This window comes from Zonotrichia leucophrys, chromosome 4, assembly GCF_028769735.1.
Source record: "Zonotrichia leucophrys gambelii isolate GWCS_2022_RI chromosome 4, RI_Zleu_2.0, whole genome shotgun sequence".
Taxonomy (NCBI): domain Eukaryota; kingdom Metazoa; phylum Chordata; class Aves; order Passeriformes; family Passerellidae; genus Zonotrichia; species Zonotrichia leucophrys.
This window is the reverse complement of record NC_088173.1, coordinates 42,923,960-42,939,478: the sequence shown is the minus strand read 5'-3', so window position 1 is coordinate 42,939,478 and position 15,519 is coordinate 42,923,960. Positions and strand designations below refer to the sequence as shown.

The following is a 15,519-nucleotide window of genomic DNA, read 5'->3' as shown; positions in this document are numbered from 1 at the left end:
AGGAGTTAAAGCATGCAGGACAGCCGTGACACTTGGCAAACACACTAAGAATTCCTTCTGAGAGTGTACCGTGCCATAGCATCCCCAAAGCTCAGTGCCACCTATCCTAAAATGCTGAACAGGCTGGGAAGCCACCAGCAGAGGAACAACTGCTGTCACACTGTCCTTCCAGGAAAAGGCTCGTCCTGTGCACAAGCCGTGGTTATGTCAAAGGGGAAGAGTAAACCTCAGCAGGAAAGAGCTGAACTGTGAGATGAATCTGTTTTCCACAGCTGAAGGTCTAAGAATAGCAGGGGCACTCATTAGCCATAAAAACCTGAGTGTAAGTGCATGTACAACAGCACGAGGAACGCTGACAATGGAGTGCCTGATGGCTCCCAGCCTCAGGGAATTTCCCTTCACTCTTTAACAGCTCAGACTGCTCAGTTCCACAGAACAGAGCTATATTCCTGAACCAGACTGGTTAAAGCAGCATGAGCTGCACCAAAACCCCCACTGGAAAAAGCTCTTCAGCCAGTTGACATGAGCCCACTCTCAAGACAACACACAGCAGAGACAGCAAAGAAACTTTGGCAAGGACAAGCACACCTGGAAAACCTACACAACTACACTGGACGATTGCAGGAAATGCTCGGGAAAGCAGCACCACTGCAGATCAGCAGTGAGACCTAAAAAGCCACGTCCTGCTCTTTGTGACTGCGGGCGCTCTCCTCACGAGGCACAGCACAGGCAGGACACAGGTGACTGACCAACAAGGCAGTCAATGACCTGAGGCCACCGTGCTGGGCTGAGGGCTTGGGGTAAAGGCCATGAGTCGCAGCGAGGACAAGACCAAAGGTGCAGTGGAGGCTCAGCAGAGAACAGCTATGGCTTCAGCAAAGCAGTGCAGGCAAAGCTGAAGGGAACAATGAGAAAAGAGGACACAGTCAGCACACATCCATAGCTGGTGCTGAAACCAGGAGGAGGTAGGAAAAGCCCCGGCAAGCAGATGGGTTAACTCAGCAGAATTACTCAGAGAAGAGGACTAGAAGACCCAAGACAGCCAAGAGAAGCAGGGCAGAAGCCACACACTCAAGAAGGCTGTCAGAGTCAAACGCTGCAACACTGGCTTTAACTTGTCTGTTACAACTTGTATGAGATCATGTTTCTAGCAGTTATTAAAAGACAAGTCACAACAACTTAGAAGGAAATTGGAAAGAAAAGCTCAAAATACAGGACAGGAGAAAGCACAGGATGTCCTCTGAAAAGAGCTGCAGTGGCAATATTTTGTAAATAACTCCCAGAAACCAACAGCTTTTTTCCAAGCCAGGCAGTACGAGCCAACAAACATCCATGGTGAAAGCTGGACAACCTTGACTTCCTGGAGATCATATATGGCATGTCCAGCCTGCCCAGGACATTGTGAAGAGCAGTCAGCAGAAATCCAAGAAGTGAGCAATAGCCTGCAATCTCATTCAGCCTCAATCTTATCTACGCTGCTCTCATATTCTCTATTCCTATGGACTGAAACTCAGACCCAAGAAGAAAAGTCACCTGCACACAAGAGCCTCCAGTTTGGGCTCTGAGCATTCCATTATACCCACCTAAGTTAAAATAAATCCCTGCACTGCTTACTCCCAGTGTGGAGTCCACACTCCTTGTCACCACCGGATTTCAATTGGCATTCTGGAGAGGCACCCCCAGTTCAGGTTGCTTTGGCACAGTAAGCACTGTGCATAGGCTCAGTTAGCAGAGCTGCCAGGTGTTTTACTTGGCAGCAGGCTGCCAGCATCAGCCCTGCTGGGGGCTGAGTACGGGTGAGAGCTCAGCCCTGAAGGCTGCCATGGCTCAGACCCAGTGGGATTAGCGTTATCCATGTGCTAATGTTCACTTCCAGCACATCAACAGCTGGTGGCTGCACGAAGGCCTTCTGGTGACCAAACCCCTGCCATTAGCTCAGCCTTTTCTAGTCATTCACTTAATCCAGCAGGGTTTGCTCTACTCCGCTCCCTCCTGCCAGAGAGCAAGACTGATCTCACTCCGTGCACTGTTTATCCTCAGGCCGAGTGAGGGAGTGACCTCTTCCTTCTTCACCTTTTCCACAGCCATTCGCTGTTAAAATGCAACGCTCCTCTTGCAGCCAGCCCAAGCGACTGAGACACAATGACCTCCAGTGGCAGATTCCTGCATGCATTTCTCCCCTTTATCACTAGCCTACAGGGACTGCAGCACACTTTTGCCATCAGTTTGTAATTCAAAACCAAACTTCTCCTAAGTTTCCTTTCCTCACTAACAGTTACAGCTTTCATTTTCCTAGGTGAACTAACACAGCTAATATTGCACCGATGGCTTTTAATATCTTTTAAAGCAAATAAATAACTTCCAATGGCCAGGAATCTGGACCAATGGCATCAGAAGATCACAGAGCAAAACCTAAAACCAGGCCTGCCTTCCATTATTTAATAGCACACTTTAGACCTACAAAACAGCACATCCATTTTAACAAATGCCTTCTCCCAGGCTCCTGAAGGCATGGGGAGATATCAATATTTTAAAGACAAAAAGAGTGAAGCTAAGAGTGATTTATTTACTCACAGTCATGCAGAAAGTCTAAACAGGAGCTGGAAAAACCACCTGGTGGCCCATATGCTTGGTGATGCTGAAACCTCTTGGCAAGAGCACTTGCACACTGTGTTTTCCTAAGATACACCTCATTACTGCTGCAAACACACAGACTTCTCTGGGCTAGGCACAACAGGTCACAGTCAGTTTCTCCTGGGTCATTTTTATTTCACAAAGATTCCTGAGGATCTAATTATTAGAAAAAGAGCAAAACCAATTCAATACTTACCACATTTATACACAATTCATTATGAAGTCTGCTTAAATAAACAGAAAACAGTACTAATAAGTAACTGGGACCAAATTATAGAAAATTAGGTTCTACCTACAAAACTGGTAGCTGTTTTATGAAGCACCTAGAGATGAGAATATGAACTTAAGTAAACTTAGAAGAGAACTTAAAGTCCACTATATAGAAAACAGCCACAAGGACTGAGAATAAAATGAGGCAGTATTCAGACTATTACTCACACAGGTACTTGCATCACAATTAAAACTCTACTAATCAACTAATACTTCAATCTGTTTTTGAACTGGAAAAAAAAACAGCATCCCAATTTTTTTCTTGATCTTGATTAAAACAAGCAAACATTCCTAGGCAATTCCATCAGAGTATCTCTTATCCAAGGGAAGAGAAAGGGACACAATACCTAAAGGCTGAAAAACAATCCTCACCAAACAGCAGACACCAGTTCAGAAACTTTTCGCATCTCTAAGAGGCAAAAGCCAACACAACAATCCTGGTTTGTGGTAGCCTGGGAATAGATGCAAGCAAAGGAAATACTGACAGGTTCTGAAGGCTGAGGCACTGCTGGAGCTGAGGTCTGAGCCGAGGCACAGGCAGACCAGTCTCAGGCCATCTCTGCTGCTGTCTGTCCTTCATGCAAATAACTGCAGCTTCGTGCGCTTCAGGCCAGCCACTTGCAGATCCCGCAGGAGCTGGGGGGCCAGTGGGGCGTGTGTTTGGGCTTTGGTATTGTTTTTTCTCCGCAGCAATTAAAAATATTCTTATAATTGGTCATGACTTTGCTCCTTCCAACCCAAACTTGGCAGGCGGAGATTTTGCAAAGCTTTCTGGAACGGGCTGCAGATAATCTGCCACAGAATTTCTGTGTGCTCTCTGTGATGGGTTTCAAAAGAAGTCTTTATTAGAACTCAGACATGTTTACTTCCTCGCAACAAGCACTGTCATTCCAATTCCTGTAATTAAATCCATAATTTTGACAGCTGAAACTGTAGAAATAATTGCACTGTTAGTCAAAATAAGTTGTTACTGTTCAGACTCTTGCCAAGAATGCTTTAAAAGCTTGTACTATGTGTGTCAAGTAAATCTGAACTGAATCTTCATCCATTCCACCTCACTTCCTTTCTGGAGCAAAGATCTCAAAATCTTTCCTTTTACTGTGCAACCTTCAAGTCCTGCACAAGATTTTCTGCCAGACTACTGCTAGTTTCCATACAACATAAATATTACACAACGCTCTTGTACTGAGCACCGTCACACACGATGCACCTTTATGTAACCCTGTGTCTCTGTCCCGTGAGTTCATTTCCCACAGGTGAAAAAAAAAGTGAAGTCAGTTTCGCAGAAATCTGAGAGAACGTTTTACAACAAATACACCTATTGTACCAGTATTACAAACAAGCAATCCACAGTATTACTTCTTTTATGAGACAAGAAGGCAACGCTATTAAGCAATAAAAAAAAGTCTTTCCAATCACTTTTATTTTTCAGCCAGTGGTTAGGGAATACCAGCACAACTCCAGCCATAAAGGAACAAATCTCATCTCCAGCAAGCAGGTAGCAGAAGCACCACAGTGGACAATGAAAAGCTTTACAATAAAATTTTGCCTTCAAAAGCTGAATGTGCACTCAGAAGTGTTCAAAGCAGAACAAGGCAGCTCACAAAACCTAGCACTTGAGATGGGCAACCTGAAGTTTGTTTTCTGCACCTGGAACAAGAGGCTCAGGCAGCAGCTACTCCACACAGGTCTGCAGGTGAGACTGAAAAACCTACTTCCAACAGTGCAGGATCTGGGATAAGCACCCAGAAGTCTCAGTGAACACATGGAGCAGCTGGAACAAAGGCAGGAAGCCACCTCTCACATCCCTAATGCAATTATGGGATGGTTCAGCAACACGTCATTTACAGATGGAGGCCATTTGCAAAATGCTCTTCTGCCCAGTGCAGTGCCTAGCAAGCAAACATTCCTCTCCAGGAGAAAAGGACTGACCAGCAACACACACAGCACTCTTTTTGGAAAAGCTAATAAAAATTGGTAAAACAAAAAGCCTCAAATATCCTAGTTTGCAGTGCATAACAGAAGTAGGTATAAAAATTCATTTGCTATATAGGGAATTTCAGTCACATTTGGCTTTAATTCAGTGTATTCTACAAAGAACTTCTTCTATGAAAAGCATCAGGAAACATTATTGTGTACCTTAAACCATAAAATTCTAGGTTATCATAAAATGCCCTCAGCAGCAAAAATGGTTTTTACCTTTTACTTCCTGGGAACAAAAAAACATCCATTACAAATCCATGTGGCTAAAAAAACAATGAAGAGATCTAAAAACCAGCTACCTTCTTCAAAATTAAACAGTAGTTTGGCACAAAATAAATTAAAAACACCTACAAAATACTCTACAACTCATTGGTCTGATCAAAAACTGGCATAGCATTTGGCAATGCTTAGAATCCCTGTCTCTTCAGAATCTGTGCATGTCACTTCACATAATACTGAACAGACGTACCCATTTATTTAATAATTCCCCTATTCCCAAAGTTTATTTGTTCCTCACAACCAAATCACCAGGACTGAGTCTTGCCTCTCCAGAGGCCTCCTATAAAAGAAGGAAGAAGCTGCACTTGGAATCACACAGAAGTTTGGAATGGTTTGACTGTCTGCACTTCAAAGAGGATTACAACGAGCTCAAAAATTCCTTGACCTGCAAAGAGAAACAAATATTGTCAATCACACTAAGTGTTTATCAACAGAAATAGGTAGCAAGTGTATTTACCTCTCCTCTGCTTTATGTTTTGCTACAACCTAAAGAAACAGGGAAAAAGCAGCTCTGGCTCAGCCATGCCATTACCTGTCCACCAAGACCATTTCTAGACATGGTACCTGTAATTCAGCAGATGCAGGGATGGTGGGATGATGCTCACCCCTCTTGCAGTCCTGAACTAGAGCCCTCTGTCCCAAAGGACTGCATTACAAGCAGGTGTCACCCAGACAGGAGGAGGATAATGGCCACCTCAAAAGAGCTGTCATTTGGAAACCATGGAGTCACACCCACTGCCTGCACACCAGCTGGATGTGACAGTGCTGAACAACCACGGGCACCTATCCAGGATGTCCCCTGGAACCTGAGTCTGGCAAAGAAATAATGAAGCAATACCTACCTAAACCATGCTGCTCGGAGAAAATCCAATACTGGAGATCAATGCCAAGCTCACAACTCCTGCCCTTAAGTTTCAGGAACATCTCAGGAATTAGGCTGTGATACAGCCTGAAATGGGAGCATTTTCCTCTGCCCACTCAAGCCAGGCTACTCCACAAAAGGAATTCTTTTCTAGAGGACATGATGCTGTTCTTTTGGCAAAGGCTCTCCTACACAAAGCCCATCTGTAAATATTCTGTCCAAATTCTTGATGTGAAATGGAAACAGATCTTGGATCACACTTTCCGACTGTGACCCTTCCCTTCCCAAGTCAGGGCTCAAAGAGGTGGGGAAAAAAAGAAGAGGTCAAATCCCTTCCTGTAGAGAAGGGAACACGTAACTGTGCCAAGACTAACTTGAAAGGCACCACAAGAAAGCCAAGCTCTGCTTCAGAGAGTAGCACCAGTAATCCTGCATGAAAAACCCCGTCAGGATTTACACACCAGACACAGTTTCAGGATGAGCATCACAACAGAGGGAAGAAGAAGGAACGCAGGGGTGTCCCTGCACACACCAAAGTCCCACATACCCAGCCTCATCAAGTGTACCTCTTCCCTGGCTCCATTTAGGAAATGCCAAAAAATAGGACCAACACAGGGCATAGGCTGTTGCCAGATAACCGGATGGCTACCCCAGAGAAAACTCCTGCAAAATCCATACTAAGTTGCCCGAGCTGGGCCTTATCTTATCCTGTGCAGATGGGAAGCAGGCTCCCTCCACAGCTGCCATCTCTGGTCATTCCATCGATTAACAAGCTCAACCAGGAAGACTGGTTTTAATCAGGTGAACACTTCCACTCCTGGGTGGATCAATGGAGATCAAAGGACAAAGCTGCTTTTCTTGTGAAGGAACACATAATTTCTGAAGAATGGAAAAACATGTGCAAACCACTGCTGAGGTCTGTAAGCCATTGCCGCTACCCCGATCAAAGTCAAGTTGTCCTTGCTTGACTCCCACTGGGATTCAAGTACTGAACACCTGAGCAGTTAAATGATAAAGGTTTGTCCTAGCTTTAAAATATGCATTGCCATAGGCTGTTAAGCTCTTCCTTACCTGAGTGGAACTCTGTGACTTAGATATTTTAGCAGGATGATCAGAATGTAAAGTGTATTTCTAGAGCAACGTGAATCATCAGTTTGTGCTGCCTGTGAAATTTTACCTTTTCAATCATGTCATCATATTCGTCCTTTTTGCCTTTGAAGTCTTCGTTAACATCGAGCGTTAAAATCGGAATTTCCTGCAGATAGTCAAAATCTGTTCTGTATTGGGAGAGGAACAAAGCAAATATTAACAGCTGGAGATAAAGCAGAGAGCAGTCAAATCCCTGTCAGCATTTCCATTATTAAGAATCCCCCAAGAAGTACTGCAACGATAAATTGCAGCCAGGAATTCTGAATTTACAGCATGGCTCCTGGGATACAGCAGTGATTCACAGACATTGTGCTCCCGCAGCACCGAATGGAATAACAGCACTCTGTGTGCTACAGCCAGCTCAGCTGAAGCCTCTGCTGCTCAGAGCTCTGCGTGAAGAGAACTTGGAGCATGCTGCAATTATGAACATGCTGGAAAGACGCTACTCCTGAGAAAACACTGATAGAAATGTGCCTGCAGTTCAGATTTTCACATCATAAGAAAAGCAGAAGTTTCACTGGTAGAAAAAGTCCCACAGAACACCCTTACAAAGATTTACCCATCCTCAAGGAACCACTCAGCAAACCCTACCGCAGTGTCCTGTGCTGGAGCCAACTTTCATGCTTGTAGTGAAGCTTCTCCAGATATTCAATGGGGATTTCTTGTTCTTCATCTCTTCCACGCAAGTAAATCCTATTCAAGCATTTCTAAAGGCAAAAGACAGTAAATAAAAATAAATAAATTGCTGTATTGCATGCAAAGAGCACAGGAATATCCAAATTAAAAATAATCAAATGTTTAAAATCATTTGTTCCCATCCTGAGTGCACCTAAAGCCTTAACAAGCCAAAACTGTTTAAGTGTTGTACTTTGTTGTTTAAATATACATTCTTTTCTTAAATAAAAACCAAAGCCCTCAAAGTTACTCCCACGTGTTACGTTCCAGTTTTTTCCAACCATAACAAAACTGAAGGCATGGAAGCTGGAAACAAGGAAATATCAAAGTGATCTGTAAGTTCATTAGAGCTCTTTTAATCTCATGTTTTTCTCTTGTTGAAGCTAATTTCACACTCAAAGGAGGTATTTTGTTCTCTCCTTTTAAACAAATAGTGGATGGCCCAAGATCAAAGCAGGGTCATAAGGTCTCGCACACAGGGTGTGCTTTCACCTGGCTTAGCTCCAGCTCCCCAGGTGTAGGGGCGTCAGAGAGCATCCTCACATAACTGGAAACTATTGTACCCATTCCCTGTACAGCTATAATCCCGATGTAACAGCTATTCCTACAGGGATTTTGTACTTTCCTGGAGCCGCTTGCTTTACTCCAGTGGTATTTTCTGGTTTACTGTTCTCATGTATTCTGGTTTTAAAATGAGAAGATCATTACCATCACAGCCGACTTTAATACACACAGTCTACATTTGAAAGAACCTTTTTTTAAGTACTTCCAGAGCTAGTCACAGCTCAAGCACTGCAGCCTCCAGGGGCAAAGCACAGCCTGAGCTGAGCTCTACCCATGAGGGGCAAGGCCCAGAACACAGAGTTGGTTTTGGTGCTGTCACATTCATACCCCTCACCTCAGGAGTGGCTCGGAGATAAATGATCCCATCCAGCGCCAGCCTTGAGCCAAACTGTTTGTTCATCCAGTCGTGCCAGTCCTGGTAAATTGTCCACTCAGTCTCATTCATGCAGTCAGACTCATACAAATTAGCAGCAAAGATGTACCTGTGGACATTGAAGAGATGGAAACAAAATTTCCTCAGACACGGGAATCCCGGTTTGCCTCAAATACAGTAACTGGAGAAGAAGCTGAGTGGTGACACTGCAGCATCTCTGAGGATCCCCTGGAGTGGAATAAACAGCTGGTATTGTCCTCCTAGAGCTGTGTGCATGAAGACCACACACGTTTGCAGGAACAACCCACAGAACACAGCTGGCTTGTACACCAGATGATTTATTTACAATAAATTAAAACACACTAATTTTTGCAATATATTACAACAGGGGGAGCACCTGAGGACTATGGGATGGGATACAGTTATCAGGTTTCACCTTCTGAATCCAGAAACACAGGATGGGGCATTTATTTAGATATTTTCCTGTTCACCATAAACTAAAGCACGAGGAGTTCTACCTCAACACGAGGAACGAGGGTAGCCAAGCAGCAGCACAGCTGCTTAGGGAGGACACCGAGTCTGGAAGCATTTCAAGCACATGGATGCGCTCCTCTGCCACCTGCTCAGGGAGACCCTTCCTTGGTTGGGGGTTTGGACTGCAGAGCTCCCTTCCAACCTTGGGAAGGGATTTGACTTGGGAGAATTTCCCCTGGAGGGCTGTAGCCCCACGTACCTGTCGCTGTAGACGGAGCGCTCGAAGAACACCACGGGGTTCTGGGCGCTGCCAGGCTTGCGGTCCAGGGCGCGGAGCTGCGCCCGGATCCTGCTGAGGCACGCGTACGTCTGGAAGGTGAAGGCCCAGCGCTCCGGCTTCTCGTACATCATGCGCAGCACGTTCCCGCCACTCCGCTGCGACGTGCTCAGCTCCTGGGCCCAGGGGAAAACAAACACACTGCCTGCCTGATCCTGGGAAACGCAGCCGAGCAGAAGGCAGCAGCAACCCGTGCCCGGTCAGTTTCACACTGAGCTCACCAAAATGCACCCTGCTCTTTGCCAGGTCTAACCAAGATCTCTGGTCCTTCAAAAGCCACCTGCACGGGAAGTCGTGGCTGGATTACCAATGGACTTACAGTAAAAAGAATAATAAAAATCCCACCTTAACACCAAGTGAGCAGCAGCTACTACTTTCAGATATTACATCCAAGAGGAACTCAGACCTTGTAAAAGCAATCAGCAAAAGTGTTGCTATCATACAGAGTCTGAAAAACACCCACTCCGTTGGACACGCTGGTGTGCTGACATCAAGAGATTCGTTTGACTTCTTTTTCCCCTCTTTTACCTCACAGTCGTCTCCAGAGCTTTGCTGGACATTGCACCATCTAGCTACAGGCTCGGGAACCACTTCCCACTCCTCATTGGCTTGTTTCAGAATGTTCACAAAGGTGGATTTCCCTGCAGCTGTAGGAGAAGTATCCAGGAACAACTTCAGTGAGAAACCACCCACAGCACTGTTATTTAAGTAGTGTTCAACTCTGCCTTGCACCTCCGTAAACCACTCTCCCACACCCACCATGAGGCAGACCACTTAATGGAGCAACAGGGTTTTTCTTTATCTGAATTTAAACAGGTTTGACAAGAGACACCTGGTGATACTTTGAGGTGTGCGGTGCAGGGCCAGGAGCGGGATTCAGAGATCCTTATGGAACCCTCCCAGCTCGGGAAATTCCGTGATTCTGGGTGCTTTACACCACAAACGGGAAAGACGTGGGGAAAACCTTACCAGTTAAAAAACTCTAATAGAAAGCTTTTTTAATTTCCCTGTTGCCCCGCTCTGCCGTAGTGGAAGCCCTCAGACAAGGGAAAGGGGGAAAGGGGGCGAAAAAAAGGGGGTAAAGTGGGAAAAGGGCAAAGAGGGGAATGAGGGATGGAAGGGAAGAGGTAAGGAAGAAGCGGAAGGGAGGAAAGAAAAGAAAAGAAAAGAAGACAGGAAGAAGGCAGGCAGGGGCAAAGAGCCTCAGAGCTGAGCCTCTCCTGGACACGGCCGAAAGCACCGAGCGCCGCGGAAGCCGCCTCTCCCTCCAGCCCTCGCCAACTCCCCGTTCCCCATATCCCCTTCCCCGCGCAGGCGGGAGGCGCCGACTCACCGATGTTGCCCTCCACGGCGACCTTCTTGATGCGGCCGTCGGGCCTGCCGCGCTTGGGCGGGGTGGCCATGGCGGCCTCAGGGGGCGCCTGAGGGGGCGCGAGACGCGGCCTGAGGGGGCGCGAGAGCCGGACCCGGACCCGCGCGCGCCGCCTTCAAATTTGGCGCGCGCCGCCTTTAAATTTGGCCGGGGCTGCCGCTGACGTCATCGGCTCGCGCCCGCAGCGGAGCGCATCGGTGGCGCCAGGAGCAGCTCGCGCTGCCAGCGCGCGGGGACGAAGGGAACGGGGGACAAAGGCACCCGCCGGTCACCGAATGCCTTCAAAACTCCTCCGGGAATGGCCTGGCACTGGCACGAGAGCTGGTTCTAAGGACATCGCCGGCACGTGAACTTAGGGGGCTGTTACTGAAAATCATTGGGAAGACATAGCCAACTTCAGGAAGGAGATCTTTGCTTCAGGCTGGAATTCTTTACTTCAGGAAGGCAGGCCCTGGCACAGGGTGCCCAGAGCAGCTGTGGCTGCCCCTTGATCCCTGGAAATGCCCAAGGCCAGGCTGGACAGGGCCTGGAGCAGCCTGGGATAGCGGGAGCCGTCCCTTGTTGTCATTATATTGCAAGAGTTCTATTGCCATTACATTGCAAGGGTTCCACATTGCTTGAGTTTGGTACCTCCTGGATGATTCTGGTAGGCAGCTCCTCTAAGCGCTGACTCTTCCTTCTTCTTACAGCAACCGACTCCAGATCCCCTCAACCAACCAACCCACTCTTTTATAACACTCTTCTTATTATTGGCTACAGCTGTGGCCTGTTAAAGTCAGGCCTGCTCCTAATCTTTAATAATTAACCCGGCTGCAACTCTTTAGGGATACTACCTTTATTTACTTATATGCTATCCCCCTACATCCCTGCACATGGGAGATAGAGGCTGGAATGGGATGGGCTGTAAGGTCCCTTCCAAACCAAACCAATGTGGGATTCTATCAAAGCCTAAAACCTCCCTAACAGACACCGAACCCAAAGAGAACCGAGGAAAATGGGGAAAAAGCCCTGAGTCAAAGGGATGGGTGCCAGCAGCAAGGCAGTTATGGCCCTGAGCTGCTGGGCAGGGCCAAAAGTGGAGTCTGCTGCACCTCCTGTGGCACCAACCAGCCAACAGCACCGTTGGGTGTGTCCTGGTCACACATGTCCAATAGAGAGGGGAGGGGAAAAATCAATTTCCAAGGAGGAGACCACTGAGGAGAACGAAATAAAGACAGTCATGGTCAAACATAGCTATTTATTTTCTCTTATAAACAGCCTTCAGTTTCTTATTGAAAAAAAAAAAACCCTAGGATTTAAATATTTTGCCCCATCACATACAACCATCTGTATACATTATTTACAACTCTCAAATAAACACGGTGCGGGTTTTCAGACATTCAACTTATTCTTTTTGAATCAGAAGCTGTTTTCGTTCAGAACTGAAATCTCCATCAGTGACTACAAACTGAAGCAGTATTGGCACAGTTAGCTCACAGTAAGGGTTCTCTCCTTCCATTTTACACGTTACACTGAGTTTTGTCCCACATGTTTCAGGATTCTCAAGGAGGAGGAAAGGTTAGTGTCGCTTTCAGAATTAATTTCTCTTTTTTTACCTTCAAAAATGGCCTTTTACTGAAGCCTCATTCATTTTTACTCAAACCTCGTTGGTTTTCATGGAAATCTTTTTATTGCATCCTTCTCTCTCTCCCAGGGCATGTGCCCCTGCACCACACAAGCACATCACTCCCAACAGCCATGACAACAAACGTCCCCTCCGCGACACGGCTCGGAAAAATTGTCCCCAAGTTGCAAACGTACAAAAATAATGAGTATAGTTCAGTGGCTATAAAAAATTAATCTCCCCTAAAAATACAATATTCTATGAACAATCTGGGGAATCGGTTCTCCCGACAAAATAAGGTAACTGGGTATTCTCCTAGGCTGCAAACTGAACCTGGCAAGAGGAAACTGTAAGGAAAGCGGGGGAAGAAGGAGGTTTAACACTGAAAATCACCAAAGTTAGTCTCGTGTTAAAAGAGAAGATATCCAGGAAAAAAGGATGGGCATCCATAAAACTGCCAGTGGTTTCAGGAGTGAAGGACTGGAAAAGAGACAACTGCTACCAGCAGTGAAGGAAACAAAATCTGGTGCAGAAGGGAATACTTGAGTGGGGAAAAAAAAAATCAAGGAATCTCTGCTGGTGCTGCAGCTCCTCAGCTAATCCAACCTAAAGGGGAGTTATGTACAGGAACAGCACTCTGGCAGGCAGGAGAGGAGGAGGAGAGGGCAGCAAGGAAAAACACAGCTGTCCATAAGGATGTATTTATAGCAGAACTGTGTCTGGTGACCCAGGAGAAAGGAAGAGGGATGAGAAATAGAAAGGAACAATCTGAAAGGTAAGTTGAGTCCATAGCAGCAAATAGGTGTCCTTACCTGGTTACTGAGGGTCAGGGACACTGGGAGAGGGCTCAGTTCCCAAGGACTGAGTAAGGGCACTGCTCCTCTCCATCTCCACAGAAAAGCAGTTCAAAGCTCTACATTGCATAGTAAGCAGGAAAAGAAACTGGATACTTGCAGATGGGCTGCCTGCCCCTCAGAACCTCTTTTGTACCCTCAGCCACCTGCAGCAGCAGAAGGCGGTGGCTTGGTTCCTCTTTGCTGGAGTAACTTGTATCCCTGACTGGGACTGGAAAGACTTGGACACACATCCCATATCCATCCACCCCTGGGCTCGGCCCTTCGCAATGCCCAGGTCCAGGGAGGAGCCACCACCCAAAGGCCCGACAAGATCAACGTGCTGGGAGCAGCAGAGCACCACAAAGCACAGGAATTGGGGACCCCACCAGACTGGAGGGCCTGAGGCAGCACTGGAAGCACAGCCTGGTTCAACCCTGCTGGCACTTTCTGCTCCCCGTGACCAAAGCTGGGAGCTTTGTGCCCGAGCGCTCCTCACCCCTCAAAGTCCAAAGTGGAGGCCTGGAGCAGAGCAGGGTTGGCCTCTCTGGGGTTAATTTGGAGGGGCAGGGGGTGGCCCCTCCTTTTCCTCCCATAAATGCACTATTTTATAAACACATTCACTGGATCCAGGTTCCTTTGAGTGGCATTTCCATGTGCCCTTACTCCAAGAGTGTAAACACACGTCAACTTCTGGTCCCACAGCTTTCAGAAGCAAAACAACAATGAAAAGCTGCAAAAAGAAACAGCATGGGGACCTAAATCCCCACCACTGCAAACACGTCCTCAATGATGTTCTTTTCAGGTGTTGTGGAATTAAACAATGTGTTCATACAGCTGTCAGGCAAATCATGATCTCCAAGCTTTTATTACATGCCTAGAAACTATTTGGTCAAAGACTTTCTACTGCCAGATATTGAATTAAAAAAAGCACACTATCCACCTAGGACTCATTTTGATACATTCCAATTCTGATGAGCTGAACTGCAGCAGATGCCTCTGGATTTCTAGAACTGGCTGTTCAAAAGAAAAAAAACTGCAACAACAACAACAACAAGAACTAAGCCCTCCTAGGGCACAAGTGTGCCAGGAACATGAACCCCTGCACTGCCAAGTCCACACAAACCCTCATTTCTACACCTACGTCCTTTCTGCTGCTTGCTGACACAGGACACCAAACCAAGGAGCCACCCTGAAATGGGAGGCATCCCCTGTTTAGCACCTGGGAGCTCCTGCCTTGCTTGCTCTGTGTCCAAACGGAGCAGTTTGGAATTGGGAGAAGGGTGGCTCTGGCGCTGTCACGCGGATGGTGGCACAGGAAAAGCCAGAAGATCAGGATCCCTCACTGGAGCCCAGCAGCTCCCAAGTGAGTCACTTCTGTGCTCAGCTGTTCCCTGCTGCCCATGCCAATGGCCACTCACCTCTCCTGCAGGCTCCTGCACGCCAGCTCCATCTTTACTCAGTGTTTTTGGTCGAGCCAAGGTGTGCAAAACAGAAGCTCAACCTCTCTGCCATGTGCTTACCTTGGCCTCCCTCCCCTGCTCCTGCTGCTTTTCCCAACAGCTGGAGCTCCCTCAAGATGGGCAGTGGTTTTAAACAGGGGAGAACACCATCACAGTAACAAGACTCCAAAGCAGCCACAGGAATTATCTCTCCTCCAAGACACATTTCCTCCAACAGCAAACACTGGCTACCAGAGCCCCTCCTCAGAGCCAGGCTTTGCACTCCTAACTTAAAAACACCTTTCCAGCAGTTATTTTTCAAGCCAGGTTTTCCTTATTATTATTACTACTATCCCAGTGCAATTTTTTCTAGGGAATATTTTCCCTAATTGTATTTGTGCAAACTACCTGTTCATTTGGCAACTGCTAGGGGAACTTAACAAGCTGGCTGACCCAACTGATGCTCTCCTGCTAAGAAAATAAAAGCAGCTGTGCCAAGTGCCATGGCACAGGCATGGAACTGCTTGCTAAGCACAAGGCCTGTGTAATTTTGACACCACCTTCACTGTTTTGCTTTAGTGAGCACTTTGCTTTTCTTCCTAAGAAGTAATCTAGCTTTGAAAAATTCTATATTCATCTCTAAAAAAATAAGACAAGTATTTGTATTAA

At 46.7% G+C, this 15,519-nt stretch overlaps 1 protein-coding gene across 1 annotated transcript; it reads right to left on the bottom strand.

Moving 5' to 3' along the window:
- Nucleotides 1-4,309: 4,309 nt before the first annotated feature.
- DCK (deoxycytidine kinase) lies at nucleotides 4,310-11,078 on the bottom strand. Its single transcript, XM_064712357.1, has 7 exons — nucleotides 10,934-11,078; nucleotides 10,129-10,247; nucleotides 9,523-9,716; nucleotides 8,751-8,898; nucleotides 7,769-7,884; nucleotides 7,206-7,305; nucleotides 4,310-5,551 (listed from the first exon to the last, which is right to left on the bottom strand). The coding sequence occupies exons 1-7, from the start codon at nucleotides 11,001-11,003 to the stop codon at nucleotides 5,525-5,527; spliced, it is 774 nt and encodes a 257-aa protein (XP_064568427.1). The 5' UTR covers nucleotides 11,004-11,078; the 3' UTR covers nucleotides 4,310-5,524.
- Nucleotides 11,079-15,519: the final 4,441 nt, after the last annotated feature.